The sequence below is a fragment of the Mus pahari genome, chromosome 8 (genome assembly GCF_900095145.1).
Source record: "Mus pahari chromosome 8, PAHARI_EIJ_v1.1, whole genome shotgun sequence".
NCBI lineage: Eukaryota > Metazoa > Chordata > Mammalia > Rodentia > Muridae > Mus > Mus pahari.
Genome location: NC_034597.1, coordinates 64,120,337 through 64,137,425, shown reverse-complemented (window position 1 = coordinate 64,137,425; position 17,089 = coordinate 64,120,337). Strand labels below are relative to the sequence as shown.

Here is a 17,089-nt window from a genome sequence, read left to right as displayed (position 1 = left end):
TTTTTCTTTTCATATTTCAGTTTTAGTTGATGTATATTTTTATCTAGTATAATCTGTTTTTCTCTAAAATATGAATTTACCCTAGAGAAACTTAATTAGTCTCATTTACTTCTCCAAATCATCTCGGAGTACTCTTAAGTCAGTTATTTATATGGTTGTTTCTGCAGATCGATCCCCCAGGCGACAGCTTATTTCTCAGACACAACACGCGGCGAGCAATCAGCGAGGCTCCTGCGGGTTCCCGTACAGCTTCAACGTCACTTCCGCGGTCAGCCAAGCGCTATGGCCGCTACCGCGGAGCCGAGGAAGCGGCCGGGAGTTGGGGTCGGCGTGGTGGTGCTGAGCTGCGAGCATCCTCGCTGCGTCCTTCTGGGGAAAAGGAAAGGGTCGTTTGGAGCCGGCAGTTTCCAGCTTCCTGGGGGCCATTTGGAATTCGGGTGAGCGGGACGACCTCGGGGAAGCGGAAGCTCCGGGAAGATCACCAGTCCGCACGCCATTCCCGGTCCGTGTGACGCGCTTCAGTGCGCAGTTGAGTTCCGCGTGTTCTCTACGGCCCCGGTGTCCTCCGGGATCCAGCCAGGAGGGGGCGCTGTGCCAGGACCCGGGCCCCGTTAGTCCTCGCTCTGCCCTCTCCTGGCTGCAGGTGGAAGTCGTTTGTATTTCTTGGTGCTTACAGAGAAAGTGGATGTTTAGGCTGGGACTCTTCCCTTTGCCCCATGAGCTTTAGATAGATGAGAGTTTCCCACCGCTTCTGCGATGTGGATGTGTCAGCCCCACAAAGCGGGAAGAGTAGCTAAGTCAGGTTCTGTGCAATCGTGAAGAAACCCTGGCTCTGCTCAAAAATGTGTTCTCATCCGCGTGTGCTCTTAAAATACGATAAAAGTATCTAAATCATCCAGATCCAGTGTGACTTCCTTTAGTAATGTATAATAGTATAAAATAATGTAGTGTTATAAAACACGTGGAAGGCAAAGCTCCAAGCCTTCCCACGCCTTAGCTAACGAGCACCATACTTGATTCTGTAGACTATTTCAAAGGAAATCTGAGACTTCTTATTATCTGTAACTATCTGGGTCACTATTATCTAATAGGTTTATTAATCTATAAGAGGCAGAGATCATCTGCCTGCCTCAGCTTCTTTTTTTTTTTTTTTTTTAAGATTTATTTATTTATTATATGTAAGTACACTGTAGCTGTCTTCAGACACTCCAGAAGAGGGCATCAGATCTTGTTACAGATGGTTATGAGCCACCATGTGGTTGCTGGGATTTGAACTCCGGACCTTAAGAAGAGCAGTCGGGTGCTCTTACCCACTGGGCCATCTCACCAGCCCCTGCCTCAGCTTCTTGAGTGTTGGGATTATGGCTTGATGGATTCACTGGATGGAGCGCCTCTCACTGGCTCTCCATGACAGGGAAGGGAACATTACCAGGCCAACAACTTCCTTCCTCTTAAAGGTAACCTGTACTTCCTGTGGGGCCTGGAAGTACAAGTGTCACCAGCCCCTTAATGCTAATCACCTCCTTCTCTGTTGCCTAATTGCCTCAAATTTTGAGGCTTAAACTGGAATTTTAAAGCATAAGGAAGGCACTTTCAAAACACAACAAAGTGTAAGAAATGTTTCTTTTTTCCCTGGGTACAGTTGACTCAAAAGCCTGGGTTTTGTTGGTGGTGATGGTGGGTTGCTTTTTTATTGTTGTTTTCTTTGTTTGTTTGGTTGGTTTTGTTTTGGAGAGTGGTTTTTGTTGTTTGTTTTTGTTTTTGGAAATAGGGTTTCTCTGTACAGTCTTGGATGTCCTGGAATTCCCTCTGTAGACCAGTCTGGCCTCAAACTCACAGAGATCCACCAGCCTCTGCCTCTAAAGTACTCGGATTAAAGGCGTATACCACCAGCACCCAGAGAAAGCCTGGGTTCTTACCTGACACACTAAACTACAGCCTTGCTGCCTAAGTCTCTCCAGGCCTAGGAATTAATGCTGATTGTTAAGTGTTATTTTTTTGCCTAACATAAAGCTCTTTGCGTCTTCAAATCACTAAGTATAGAATATGCATAATGTCAAGATGGAAGAGGTTTTTTTTTTTAATCATTTTAAAGCATAAACTAATTACCAATGCTTTTACTTTATACCGTAACTTTCCAACCAGGAATCTCACCGGGTACACTGAGCAGGCTGTGTTTTTTTCCAGTGAGACCTGGGAAGAATGCGCTCAGAGGGAGACCTGGGAAGAGGCTGGACTTCGCCTGAAAAATGTGCGCTTTGCCTCAGTGGTAAATTCTTTTGTTGAGAAGGAGAATTACCATTATGTTACCATACTAATGAAAGGAGAGGTGGATATGACTCATGATTCAGAGCCGAGGAACATGGAGCCTGAAAAGAATGAAAGTAAGAGAATCGGATACAATAGCGTATTCTTCAGAGAAGCATGGTTAGAGCATCATTGCCACATGAAGAGAATTGGATTCTCTTTGTGTCTGTGCCCTCAAAAATTCCTGTGTTGGAGCTAAGAAGGTGACTTTAACCCCAGCACTTGGGGAGTAGTAGGGAGAGACAGAAAGATCTCTGGGAGTTTGAGGTCACTGGTTTACATAGAAAGTTCCAGGCTAGCTAGGGCTATATAGAGACACAATCTCAAAAAAGAGAAAACAAAAACAAAAATCCATGTTGAAATTCCAGTCTTGGGGTGATGGTGGTAGGGCCTGGGCTTTGCTGATTCTGGGCCCTTAGTGAGATGGCATGTCCTGGAGGAGCTGCAATGGAGGCGTCTCACCTCCTTACCCCTCAGCAGGGCTGAGGCAGCGTGAGAAGGACCAGGTGTCATCTTCAGAGGCTCACCTCCATGATGCGCTCTACACAGTCCAGATGCTCTAAAGTTCCCATTACCTCCCAAAATAGCAGCAGCGGCAGCGGTGGCTAGGATCCACTGCTCACCACAGGACTGAATGAAACACTGCATGACAGCCCATAGATGGAATTCGTGCTTATATAAAAGAGACCCCAGAGAGATCCTCGCCACCTCCTCCATATGAGGATACAGAAGGAGTATGGCTGTCCCATGAGCCAGGAAATGGGCCGTAACCAGACATCACCTCTTGCCAGATTCTTGATCTTAGACATCCAACCTGCAGAATTATGTGAAATGAATGTCTGCGGGCTGTCCTGTTACAGCAGCGCAGAGACAGTATAGAGGTGGGGAAATGTGTAGATCCCAAGGGATGGAAAATACAGACTACCTGTGTTCCTGTAAACGGTTCTTGCATTGTCGCTGTGATTAAGGGCACAGTGAAACCACCGAATTGGACTACTCCACGGTTAGAAAGAAAGGCTCATCTGGAGAAATTGAAAGATACTACAGGTGTCTGGGGGGTGGGGGAGGCATAGACTCGAAACGTAAAACACAGAATAGTGAACGTCGGGGAAAGCCTCGGCAGTTTTAAAGAACTAGTCTGTGCTGGGAGGAAGCCCTGTAAGCCCGAACACCCTGGAAGTTTGGGGGGGGGGGCTGTAGGGAAGGGGGTGCTCGATAGCTGTGGGACTTCAGCATGTGTTCATAGGTAGCTAGTGCCACACTCGCTGTGCTGTGGAGACAGGGCAAGAGGAGGCTCTTCCTGGCAGAAACCCTCTTCACAGGTTTTGGAGGAATGATTATTTTAGGCTTGAGTTTATCTACCAGCAGTCCTTCTGTATCCCTGATGGGGATCTGGCCTGTAATGTAATCTAGACATAGGCAGTTGCCCCATCTCGGGGGTCCGGTTTGGATCTAACAGTTTTACTGTGACCTTGATGGGCCGTTTTTCCTCCTCTGTGAACAGTAGACACCTCAGATGAGTGCAATAAGGACTGAATGCTTTCCTGCATGAGACCCTGCCTCAAACAAAGAAACAAGAAAGAGACCAGTATTTCTAAGTCACCTTTCTCTTCCCGAGCTCTTCATTCTAAATGTGGGTTTTATTTGTACAGCAGATAAGTACAAACCCCTTGCCTTCTGCCATCTCTGTGTACTGACTGTCAGTTTCCCTTCTAGGTTGGGAGTGGGTTCCATGGGAAGAGTTTCCTCCCTTAGACCAGCTTTTCTGGGCTCTCCGCTGTCTAAAAGAGCAAGGTTATGACCCATTTAAAGAGGACCTGAACCACCTGGAAGGCTACCGAGGAGAGCACCTTGAAAGGACCAGGAAGACTCCTTGATTAAAAACAAAATCTTCAGGAAATGAAATATTCTGTTTCAGGACAACTCGATTTTATCCATAGAGCTGCGTGGTCACCAGTTTACCTGCAGTCCCCTAATGTAATTCAAGAGGCTTAAGAAACTCTTCCTGGGATGTGCCGCTGAATTGTCCTGGTGGCATAGAATAAGATGTATAAGGAGCTCTTGGTTCATTATCTGCACTACTGCGTAGTTACTGCTGTCCGCTGCATGGAGGCAAACGTAACAGATTGCCTTATGCTCGTTCAAACAGAGGTCAGAACTCAAATATGGCCATTCAAGTTCAAAAGCAGTGCGCCTACTGCCAAATTCATCAAGCTTGATGTCTTCCTTTTCCCTTTCAGCCACTTGAAAAGAACTTTTAAATGACAATTCGTGTAACTAGAGAGCTTATGAAAAGCAGTGAGCTATATTCCCCTGGTGTCTGAGAGAACCCATGGTAAGTGTGAGAGTAAGCTGTGGCTCCTGCTACTAACGGCCAGGCCCTCTGCATTTCTCTTTCACGGCCTGAGACTGGGGTCCTTGTGTGTTGGGATCACACAGGGTAGTGCATCAAATCACCTACTGTGGGGGATTTCCCAGAGGTCAGGAACTTTCCAGAACATCACAGCCAAAGGTTGGTTGGCTGCTTTCTCCCCCTAGCAAATTGTAAACTTTTACTGTAAGAGATTGAACAGTGAAATGTCTCACAGCTTTGTGTGCTGTTGCTGTGAAAGCGGGGGGGGGGGGGGTGATTTTGGTTTTTAACCCACTTCTGGCTTGAGAGGGGACTTTGGGTTTAAGAAAATCGTGTTTTTGGCCTGTTCTTAGCTAACGTTAATAACTGAAACTTCTGACCGCCCATTCATGCCAATCAGCAGCCAGGCTTGGGTTGCATGGACCCTCATCTTTCTTTGGTCAGGCATAGCATAGTTTTCTGGCTGATGTAGTTTCTGTTACTGAGCAGTGACTGGCCCTAGGCCCCTGCTGAGCTCTTCTTGTGAGGTGATTTTTCACCACAGGTGCCACGTGAGCCCCTTATCCTTTATTTGTGGGTCCTGTCCTTTACCCAGTATTCCTGTTTCACATGGGTCATTTTTTGATCAGGGCAAAACCAATGAAGATGGTTGAGGAATGCTGGTCACACCCCCGGTGCACAGCCCGGGCAGATGGTTGAAGACAGCTGTGCCTGCACAGCCCAGAGTTATTTTTATAATGGCCAGATATCACTAAGTTCTTCATTTAATCTCATATATCTCAGGCTGGCTTCCAGCTCATTTTGTAGCTGAGGATAGCCTTGAACTTCCAATCCTGCCCCGGCTGCCCTGATGATTCAAGTTACACCCCCCACCCCTAAGTGTGCACAGTAGTTGCCACAGTGGCTGGTGACTGGTTAGTTTCCTGGGTTGCTTTGTTTCTGTACTTAGGGTTGAACTTGGGGCTTTACACATGACAGGCAAGTGCCATAACAGACTAAAGGCAAAGGCAGTTAGAGAAACCAGCTTCCTTCTGTTAGGTCAGACATTGAAGAGATTTGCCAAAATCTAAAATGACTTTCTCACTGAAGAGTTCATAAAAACTATGTTAACATGTATTTGGTTTTTATTATATGGTCAATAAACTTCCCTAATTTTAATTTCTAGTGTTAAATATTATTTCATAGCTTACAAAACTAAAATCTAAAGGCATCCAAACCTAAGGGGGAGCTGGACATTAGCTCAGTGGCAGAGCACCTGCTAGGCTTGGTTCAGTCCTCATCTCCAAGATAAAACACTACAGAAAGACTATAGAAAACAATGGCACCCAAAGGGGTTCCGAGGGAGTGCACTGGCCACCATCTCCTTTCATGAGCTCACTTCTGTAAACTCACGTCTCTGAACATTTGTAGTTTGCTCTTTTAAAATACTGAATAATTGTGATGTTTAAGTTTTCAACTTTTCAAAATCACAATGTGCTGTTTATCTATAAATCTCTCCTTATACCTACGTATTTGTCAAAATGTTAGCGTTCAGGTATGATAAACGTATGGTCCTTAAGCTTCTAGGTCTAGGGAGGTGGTTCATTGGTTAAGAGTGCTTGCTGCTTGTTCTTAGAACCCAGCATCAACATCAGCTGGCCTAGTACTCGCAAGACATCTGCCTGCCTCTGCCACACGGGTACCAGGGCATGTGCCACTATGCCTGGAACATGTGGGGTTTAAGTAAGAATCTATTTCAGAATGTTAACTGGTACTCAAGAGTAGAAGGCCAAGTTCATTTTGTTTTATGCTGTTTCTTAAATGTTCTGTGATAGTTATTATAGAACTATCTAAAACTGATACTTACTTACCTAAAACTGATAATTATATAAATATCTTGGACACAGATGTTAACAACTAGGTAGCTAAAAGTTAAAAGTAACTGTTTTTGAGAAACTACATTAAGAGGCAAAGGCAGATGACAGCAAGTCCCAGACTAGCCTGGGTACCTTATATAAGCAGGGAGACACAGTCCTGTAAAAGATGAGAAAAATGTCACAAGGAGACAAGGTGATGGCATGAGATGGCCTTCTATTCTAAAACCTCCCTTACCCTATGTGCATATGTGTCTGTGTAGTATGGGATTATAATAAATGTTTTCAGTTTCAATTTAATCATCTCAGAGACCTAATTGTGACTAAGATAGTCATTTTATTGTATTTACCATATCATATATATCAGAATCTTATTTTAATATTATAAAATACATCTGGATTTTTTTTTTTCCTAGACAGGGTTTCTCTGTACTCCTAGAACTCGCTTTGTAGACAAAGTTGGCTCCAGATCTGCCTACCTACCTCTGCCTCCCGAGTGCTGGATTAAAGGCATGTGCCACCACTGCCCAGCTCAAATTAAACTGGATCTAAATGTTTTGTCCCTACACTGAAGGTATACCAAAATTTTAAAAATATATTTTTTTAAAAAAATGAAAAAAATTTAAATACAAACAAAACCAAGTTTATTTACATAAATTACAGTATTTACCACATATACATATTGAGTTGTCACTGTAATAACAGGTGATTTCACTTTCAAGTGAGCACTTCCGAAATGTCACACACAGAGCTCCACTGCCTGTTCTTATCTCTGGTACCTTGGTGTCTCAGCTCATTCTGTGGCTCATGGCGGCCCAACACTTAGAGCAATCCCTCAGCCTCCGAGGTGCTAGGACTACAAGTGTGAACCACCACACCTGGCTCAGTGCTCCTTCTAAGTACACTCCATGAGTTGTGTAAGTTCCTCTTCAATCTCATTCCAGAGCTGCTATGTACAACCAAACACTACAGCAATTCTGAAATCCTCAAACATTTGTGTAACAGATAGAAAGCCAGGGGCTCGGCTCTTGGAAGAAAACCCACTCTGATTTTTAGTGGGATCCTTAGGGGTCTGTGCTTTTCATTCCCCCCTCGACAGAACTCTGCGGCACTGGAGTCTGCATACCACACCTTTCTCAGTCAGAGTCGCTACTGCTGCTTGAAGAATCTGTTGACATAACCTCAACATCATCTTCATTTTCTTTGTTGTGCCCAGGAGGCTCCAACAGAAAGTCACTGCTGTGATTTGGTGGCAGCATGTTCACAGACATGTCATTTGACTGCCACGGGTACTGTGGAGCAAGGACATCTGAAGAAAAGAGGCAAATGGGATTAGTTTTACTTGAGATCAGTCTACTCAATCCCTACCTTTATGCAAGTACCTTAATTCTATCTACCCACCCACCCACCTACCTTGTACCAAAGATCTAACAAGGTTAGGGATTTGCAATGCTAAACACAAATAAGCAGATTTCCAAACCCACACTTAAACACAGAATGATAGCTACAATAGGCTTCAGAAAGCATAGTCCCCACTTATGTCCTCTCCTTAGGAAGGTCCTTTCACATTAAACCACAGCACCTACAAAATGTGCTTATTCTATGTGGGGAGCATGCCTCTCAACTGCAACAATGCTCTTCAGAGTGGTCATGCAGGGGAAGGCCAGGCCTGGAGAGGATGGCAGGAGATAGATGCACATGAGGGACACAGGGGCTTAGGTCAGTGTCCTGTGCACCACTGCAGGGTCTTTGGATGAAACAAGCCAGAACAATAAACTGGCAGGGAACTTGCATAACAGATCTTGATGCCCACTGCTAGACAGTGCCTCACGGGCACCTCTGAAAACTTTCAGTCTGCTTGAAAACATCCATCCAGTTTGCATTACCTGGCAGTCTACCTGCTGCAAGGGCATCGCCCGGGAGGTGACCATTCACACCACTGGTAGAAGGATTGTTCATCTGACCCAACAATCCACTTCTCATTTCTAAATCGGTTGGGTACGGCCTCCGAGGATCTCCTAAAACAATAAAGACAGATTTTAACTCAGGTTTTAAAAAAGCATTTATATGTTCGTGAAGAATGAGCTGTCCTTGGTTCACACTAAAAGACTCAAGCGCTTTGTAAGCCTCAAACCTGCAATCCTACCCCGGCCTCTTCAGTACTTGCCTTTACAGTATGTACTACCACACCCTGCCTGAAGTTACAGTGAAAATTCTCAAGCCGGGCACGGTGGCACAAAGCTTTAAGGCAGAGTGAGGCAGAACTCTGACTTCCCTTCCCGGGCCATCCTGGTCTACAAAATGAACCCAGGACAGCCAGGGCTACACAGGAAGGGTAAAAGGGTAAAAGAAGGTAACAACTGACATTACTTCCAACACTGAAGAAAATACCTTGGTTAGCAGATACTACTCTAGATAAGTACATTCTACATTAAGTGATTGTATTTAGATACTCAGTCCTTCCAAACCCGCATTCATCTGATGTAAGAAGCACTGTTACCTGGAACCCACGTCAGTGGAGCACAGACAGCATTGCTTGCACTAATCCTGTGTGCATATTTAATGATTTCTTCAGAGGAGATAGCACCTGGGTTGAGAAAATAGAACAGTCAGACCGTTAAACACAAGTTTAGAAGAGCATACATACACCATATTTAATTTCAAACTATCAGGAAATAGGATCATCTAAGCCAAAACACCTACCAAACACCTGCATATACACCAGAACTGTTATAATTACATTTCTAAACTTTAGAACCAAGATACCCATCTGGCAAAGTCAGCTAACATAAATTTAAGGCCAGCGTGATAATGCTCAGTAATCTCGATTACTCGCCGCCATCAAATGTAGAGCTCTTCTGAATGCCACAGTGAGGAATAGTAAACCAAGGGGAGCGCTTTTCATTCCAGCAACATCCAAGCTGCTAAGCCAACAGTCTGCGTTCTCTGTGTGACTACCAAGGAAGAGGCTCTAAACAGACTGTGTGCCAAACAGTCATAGCTTTTCATTCTATAAACTTGAGACCCTTTTCAAAAAGCACTATGGATTTCTAACCAGTCCCGAGCAATGGACTCAGCCACCTCTCCTAGAGACTTGCTTCTTGCTACAGACGCCCACCCATCTCTCAGAGAATATTAGCTGTTTTCTTGGATGTAACTATCAGAAAATAGATTCCATACTAGCAAGCAGAGAACAAATCAGAGATGGAGAAATGGTTCAATGTAAACCAAATGCACAAAGTATTAACGTGAAACAGCTGTAATTTCACTCTCCATATAAAGACCAACTAGATCATGTAAGGCTTTTAAAGTGGGCAGGAGGCAGGAGGCAGGCAGGCACAGTGTACTAGCTATGGTCTCTGACTCTAATGTTTCCTTCCCAGTTTAGTTGTGTGGTTTCCATCATTGTTTCTGCCTAACATTCAAGATCCAACTTCAATTCCGCTTCTCTTTCTTTCTCTCAACACTTTTGTAAACCACCATATACACGTAAGTATAAAGCCCCAACCACCTTCTCTCATTGGCTATAAACTACAGGAGGGTTGTGAGATACATGTATCCTCTTCAGGATGCCAACTACAATGCAAGAACACATCACACGCTACACTGAGTAATTACTGGGCATCCTTCCAACAGCCTGACTGGAATAGTTCCATCAACTAAATTTTTTATTTCGTGTGCACGCATGTGAGAATGTGTGCATGTGTGTGTGAAAGCATGTGAGTATGGACACGTACACAGCTTATACGGTTCTAGGGATCACACACGAACAAGCTTTTTTACCCACAGCGCCTTCTCCCCACCCCGTATCAGCATCCTAAGACATGGGCTTGTATTTCAGCCAGACAGCCTTCCTATGGTACCAACCTTTTCTTGCTTTCTCTATTGACTTGAGTTTCTCCTTTGCCTGGTAAACAGCTGTTGCCTAATTTGAACAAATTTAAAATACAAATTATTCTTCACTATAACAAGCATAGTTTTTAGATACACAAGGTTACTCAGCTACAAAAACAATATACAAGACTCAGAAATCCCTGAAATTTATCAGTGATCTTCTGAAGCACCACTTGGTATCATTTATATCACATTAAATATCACTTATATTTAATGAGAGAAATGTATTCACAACTCAGCCTCCCACTGATAAAAAGCTGTTAGAAATCCATGGCCGTGCAGGGAGGGAATGCTGGGATGAAGGGTTCAGTGGGGATCAGGGTGGGAGGAGAGAAGATGAAGGCTGCAAGCAGAAAGTGCACTTGGAACACAACACACCAGCCCTGCCTAGACATCAAGACTGGATGTGCACTGTGCTACTGTGAGACAAAGGCAAATTTTCCTTTTTCTACTTTTCTGTATTTTCTGGTAAGTAAATATTTCTTTCACTAGAAAAAGAAATAATTTTTAAAAGCATTTACTTAAAAATTGAAACAAAACTCCAAAGTATTCATTCACCTGTGATGGTTCCTTCTTATGGGACATGCACATAAAATAGTTTATTTTATAAACCGAAATACATGTTTTAAATAATAGAAAACAAAGGAACACCTAATATAGAGCCTTGATAACTCACCAACTTACGATGGAAAAGCAGACAGAATAATGAAATTTTAAATACTCTGTGAAACTAGTACATGCCTACTGACCCAAAACATTTCACAAACTAGACATTTCGGTTACCTATATCAAACCTCAATTAGGCCAAAATACAACTCCCTTCCAATTTCTATAATTTAAAACATTTAAATAAAATATATAGCACAAAAGTAATATAGGCTATCTGAAAATAAATGGGAGGGTGGTCACTGAACCATGGATAGGATGAGGCAGGAGGATAGCCACCAAGTCTGAGGTCACAGTTGGCTTAGAGTAAAGCCGTATCTGGCCAACTGAAAGGGGTGAGGGGCTAGGAAGGTAGCTCAGTGGTTAAGAGCATTGGCTGATCTTCCAGAGGACCCAGGTTTGATTCCCAGCAACCACATTGTGGCTCACAAAACTGTCTGAAACTCCAGTTCCAGGGGATCTGATGCCCTCTTCTGGCCTCTATAGGCACCAGGCATACATATGACATACATGAGTACACTCAGGCAAAACACTGATGCATATAAAGTAAAATTAAAAAAAAAAAATCTTAAAAATGGCAGCTTCCCCACCCACTTCAAACTAAGATAACAGACCTCTCAGAAGAGAATGAAGCGGCTCCCCTCTCTTCAGGACCAACCATCAACTCACCAGGATTTGCTCTGCCTCTTTCAGCTGTTTCTGCAGCTGCTGAATATCGCTGTCTCTCTTCTCTACTTCTTTCTCTAAAGCCTGCATTTCATGATGGACTTTTCCCTGATTAAGTGCTAATTTCATTAGTTCTTGGAAGTCTCCATCTCGGTGAATTAGTAACTCCAAGACCTGTAGAGTAACAGTTGATTCCATCAGACAACAGGATTATCAAAGCTACCACCAGGAGACAAATAATCTATAATTGAATTGGCTAGGTTTATAAATTTTCACACCTTGAAATATTCGTTGTTTTTTTTTTTTTTTTTGGTTTTTCGAGACAGGGTTTCTCTGTGTAGCTCTGGCTGTCCTGAAACTCACTCTGTAGACCAGGCTGGCCTCGAACTCAGAAATCCGCCTGTCTCTGCCTCCCGAGTGCTGGGATTGAAATATTCTTAATCAGCACCCCATTTGTGGTTATTTTGGGAAACAGTCTTAATATCAAGAACTGCCATACATTCTGCTCCTCTTCCATAAAGAACCAATCTTTCAGCAGTAGTACCATGCCAAATTTCAGATTTATTCACCTTCCAAGGATAAAATTTTAAAATTTATCCTTAACATACAATAGAATAATAATAATAAAAAAAAAAACTTCTCTAAAATCTAATGCTTTGAGGTGGCGAGTTTAACTGGCAGTAAGAGCTTTAAAAACTTTGAAATGTGTTTGCACTAATATATTAGAAGCTATATCACACCTAGTATTGCTTAGAATGCAGGTAGCCTGAAGAATGGTTAAAAACACAGTAAAATTGAATAGATGGTATACAGATATGGCAAAAGGCCACAAAGGTTAATACGCAACAGGAGCCTGGGGTTCAGTTTGCAGTCCTTCATTTGCTAGCAGTTCGACACAGGAAAAATCACTGCCTTCCATGAGCCCATTTTCTTCCCTAGAGAAAAAGATTCACTAATAACACAACACCATTTATTAAATAGTGTTAGTACAGGCCAGACTGTTCTCAAGCCTCGTGATATAATGCATGTTATAACACAGAAGAGTTCAGCAGGCCAGGCATGGTGACCACCTATAATCCCAGCACTCAGGTAAAGGCAGGAGAGTCAGTGAGTTCAGGGCAAGCCTAGGCTACATAAAAACTCATCTTAAAAAAAAAAAAAAAAAAAGACAAGGAGCTGGGTAGTGGTGATGGTGTACAACTCCCCCCCCCCTTAATTTAAATCCACTTTTTATTTTTCAAAGGTTTTAATAATTATCCATTACTGTTAACATAAAGATAGTGAAATCTTAAGGATAAGGAGGCAATTTACATGGACTCTTCTATTCATCGTTTAGGATGGCGGTTCCCAAAGGAAGTATGAGATATAACACTGGAAAAATACACTTGGATCTGGGCCTGCCAGCTCCCCGTCATCTGTACCATCAGGGAGCTCTCCAGCACTACTCCCAATAGGCCACACAGTGCCACCATTGGCAGGAGCCAGGGTTAGCCCTCCTGCATCTCACACCCTCGGGGCCAGCTCACCTACACACACTCCTCCAGAGCCAGCTCCACTGTGCTGCCCAGTCAAGGCACTGGGCCAGCTCTCCTGCTCTCACACTCTCAGGGCTGGCTCACCCATACCTTCACCATCAGGGCCAGCTCCAGCTCAGGTGGTGCAGATCCACTCTCCTGAGTGCTACAGCTAGTGAGTGGGCAAGGCTAGGTCTCCTATACTCATGCCTTGGGGCCGGCCCTCTGGACTACCACAGATGATAGGGGAAGAGGGGGAGGGCATCACCCCTGCACCCACACCACCTCATACCAGACAAGTGGCAGCGCCCACTCTCCAAAGTGCTGCAGGCAGCAAGGGGCAGGGCCAGCTCTCTCAACTATGGTAGGTGGTAAGGGGCAAGGGGAGAGAACACCCCCCCACACACCCAGGACACCTCCACAGTGGATGAATGGCAGGGCCAGCTCAGGCGGGGCTGGGTCACCTATGCTCCGTCAACCAGGGACAGCTCTACTGTGCTGTCCTCGTGAGGTACAGTGCCAATCCTCCCAAGTGCTATAGCCATCAGGGAGCAGGGCAGCTCACCCACTCTTATGACCCTGTGGTGTCCAGAGTATGTTTCAGAGTATCCAAGGCTACATACAAAGAGAAACCTTGTCTTGAAAACTACCCCCCCACACACACACACACTCCAAAAAGAGAAAAGAAGAAAGCATAGGGAGGGAAAGTAAAAACAAGTCAAAAATAAATGCATCTAACTACTGGAGCAATTTAGAACGAATGAACAGTATAGATAGCGTCTAAGAGTGATATAATCTTTAATTTCCATTCAAGTTTCACTGGGATAAAGCAGCAACATACAGGTGTTTGTAATAACATCTTCCTTCCAACATACTATCTTTGTCTCCATTTTGTAAGGTTGTGTTGATTAACTCAAAAGTAAAGGAATAGATTTGTATGTAGACCAGGAAGAACCTCAGCTCACAGAGATGTGCCTACCTGGGACACTCCAGTGCTGGGATTAAGGTGTGAGGCACTATGTACGGCTAGGAACTTTCATAGGCACCGTGTTACATAACTGCTATAAAGAAAAGTATCAATGTGCTGGGCACAGTGACTCTGACCTTTAATCCCAGAACTCGGAGGCAGAGGCAGGCCAAGGGCTGTGAGTTTGAGACCAGCCTGGTCTACAGAGTTCCAGAACAGGCAGTAAGACAATCTCGGAAAAACCAATGCTTTTTTAATAAGTATCAACTTAAAGATTTCAAGAAGCATCCTGTTCTCAAACAAAATAAATATAATCTTTCAAACATTAACTTATCTTTCTTATTTTCTCAAGAAAGGGTTTATCTGTGCTGGCTGTCCTAGAACTCCCTCTGTAGACCTTGAAGTCAGAGATCCACCTGCCACTCCCCGAAAGTGGTGGGATTAAAGGTGTGAGCCACCACTGCCCGGCATTAATAATTTTTAATAAAAAAACAAACAAACAAACAACAAAAAGTTTACCTGGTTTTCCTCTTCCAGCTGTAACAGCTTCTGATTTCTTGAAATTGCAAGCATTTCTATAAGTTCCCTGAAAGAGAAACGCCCATTAGGGCATGGCGATACTCGCCTGTAAACTCGGTGTTTGGGAGGACTCAGGCCAGCCTCAGATATCTAGTGAAACCTCTGCATAACACACTAAAAATACAAAAGAAACTGTTTAAATTGCTCCCCGCCCCAACTGATCGTTGAGTTTAAGGTCTTCCCAACATGCTGGACACTCATGGCGACTATAAACACTTCAGCCCTCACCCGCTACTGCACGTGATAAAGACTCAGCTGTGATTCACAAGAAACCACTGACTCAACTGGAGGTCTGTAGGCCAATAGAGCTGCCATTTGTGTAAATTGTGTTTTCTTGTAAGACGGTGGCCATGGCTGCCTACCCTTGATAAGACTTCAACCGATAGATTTAAGACTATCAAGACAATGTGGAGTGTGACATCCAATTTAATCTATCTCGGCCACACACCAGCCACCCCACCGTGTCCTGCCTGACCGCTCCCAGGCTTTTTCAGATGATGGACTGTCTACCAGACGCCTAACAAGTCTGATGGTTTGACTAGCAGCCCGTTTCTTAGGGAAGTTTGCCCTGCTACCACCAGGAGAGGAATCCCATCGGTGGACTGCAGAAGGCTGCGGCTCAACCCTTAGAAATCTGGTCCATAGCAGTTTTACACATTTGTGTCTCTCGTCACCCTGGGCTCCTTCGTGTTGGCATCTAGCCTCCCCTTGACTACAATATCCCAGCACTCTGCACCCGGGGCAGGAGCGTGCTTTAAATGTCTGTTGCGTGTCCATGACTGAGGGGGCTCGGATCTGGCCCTCTTGCCGGCTACTGAAGTTTTGACTGCCTTGGGGTTCCAGGTCCTTGTGACTGAGATGTCCCCTAGGCGGGGAAATGCGGCCCAAAGCCCCGGAAGGCAGTAGACCCCACGTCCAACGGAGCCTCCCCAGCCCGCCTCCCCAAGTCAGCGCTCACAGCCGAGCCGGCCGGAGCAGGCTCCCGGGCCGCGGTTACCTCGACAACACCTCCAGATCTTCCAGCGCAGACAGAAGCCGCTCACGCGTACTGCCAAGGCCGGCCATTCCCGAAAGGCCTCCCAGCCGCTCCTTCTCCTTCTCACCACTTGAAGAAGCCGCCATCGCCCCGCTGACCACCAGCCGTCGCATGCGCAGTGTGAGCTAGCCGCAAGAGGGGCGGAACCGGAAGAAGGAAGGAAGAGTAATAGAAGTCGGGACAGAGTGGTCTGGTTAGAGCGCCGCCTATGTGGCTGGAGGTGCACTGCAGTTCTAGCGCCATCTACAGGGCAAAGGAGGGCTTGTGGCTTGTTCCGATCTGACATGCAGCAACTGGACCCAGGGGGAGAGAGAAAGTTCCCAGTCTCCGGTCTTGTTTCCTCAGCATCAGTGGAAGGCTTCTAACAAAAGAATTTTTTTTTTTAAACTGGGGGAATTACATAATTATTAACTTCTATTTTGTCTGTATTCCGATAATAAAATCCCAGCCATCAAGTTTGGTCTCTCGTGAGGTTGTAGTAAACTTGAAGCAGGATGTAAAATCCTTTCTTCCCTCCCCACTCCTTTGTTTGGTAGCAAAATACATATACTTGGTCTATAGACCAAGCTGGCCTCGAATTCAGAGATCTGCCTGCGTCTCGAGTGCTGGGGTTAAAGGCGTGTACCGCTATGCCCCGCCACTAAAATGCAGTATCTTAACCATTGTGTGTGTAGGGGTCACTGCCATTAAACTGCTGTTAAACAAGGCAGCTGTGAGACATGCTTTTAATCCCAACACTCCAGGAGGCAGAGGCAGGCAGATCTCCTGAGTTAGAGGCCAGCCTGGTCACAGAGTGACTTTCAGGACAGCCAGGGCTACACAGAGAAACATCATCTAAAAACAAAACAAGGAAAAAAAAATTTGCGGTTAAATAACTTCCCCAAACCTCTTCATCTTGTAAAATGTAAAAGGTCTGACTTCCCATTCCTGGAAACCATACTGTACTTTCTGTTTCTATCTGGCTATTCTATGTATTTTGTATGAGTGGGGTCACATAGACTTCTAGTTTGGGGTTTGGACTTTGGTTTTTATTTTTTCTTTCTTTCCTTCTTTTCAGACAGAATCTTGCTGTGTAAACTAGTCCTAAACTAAGAAGGAACTCACCTTCTCATTACAGCCTACTGAATGCTAAGCCCCTATACCAGACTGATTCATTTAGCATAATGCCATCATGGTTCATGTACACTAGGCCAGGTGCCAGAACACCCCTCCCTTGAAGTCTGAATAATACTTCCCGTATGTGCTAACCGAACC

At 44.7% G+C, this 17,089-nt stretch overlaps 2 protein-coding genes across 2 annotated transcripts; one reads left to right on the top strand and one right to left on the bottom strand.

Annotated features, from left to right (window-relative positions):
* The first annotated feature begins 230 nt into the window (after window positions 1-230).
* Nudt15 (nudix hydrolase 15) lies at window positions 231-4,885 on the top strand. The gene is made up of 3 exons (XM_021204108.2): window positions 231-437; window positions 2,188-2,384; window positions 4,024-4,885. The coding sequence occupies exons 1-3, from the start codon at window positions 283-285 to the stop codon at window positions 4,182-4,184; spliced, it is 513 nt and encodes a 170-aa protein (XP_021059767.1). The 5' UTR covers window positions 231-282; the 3' UTR covers window positions 4,185-4,885.
* A 2,255-nt stretch (window positions 4,886-7,140) lies between these two features.
* Window positions 7,141-15,971, bottom strand: Med4 (mediator complex subunit 4). Its single transcript, XM_021203668.2, has 7 exons — window positions 15,797-15,971; window positions 14,740-14,806; window positions 11,743-11,913; window positions 10,381-10,438; window positions 9,014-9,100; window positions 8,400-8,531; window positions 7,141-7,822 (listed from the first exon to the last, which is right to left on the bottom strand). The coding sequence occupies exons 1-7, from the start codon at window positions 15,946-15,948 to the stop codon at window positions 7,650-7,652; spliced, it is 840 nt and encodes a 279-aa protein (XP_021059327.1). The 5' UTR covers window positions 15,949-15,971; the 3' UTR covers window positions 7,141-7,649.
* Window positions 15,972-17,089: the final 1,118 nt, after the last annotated feature.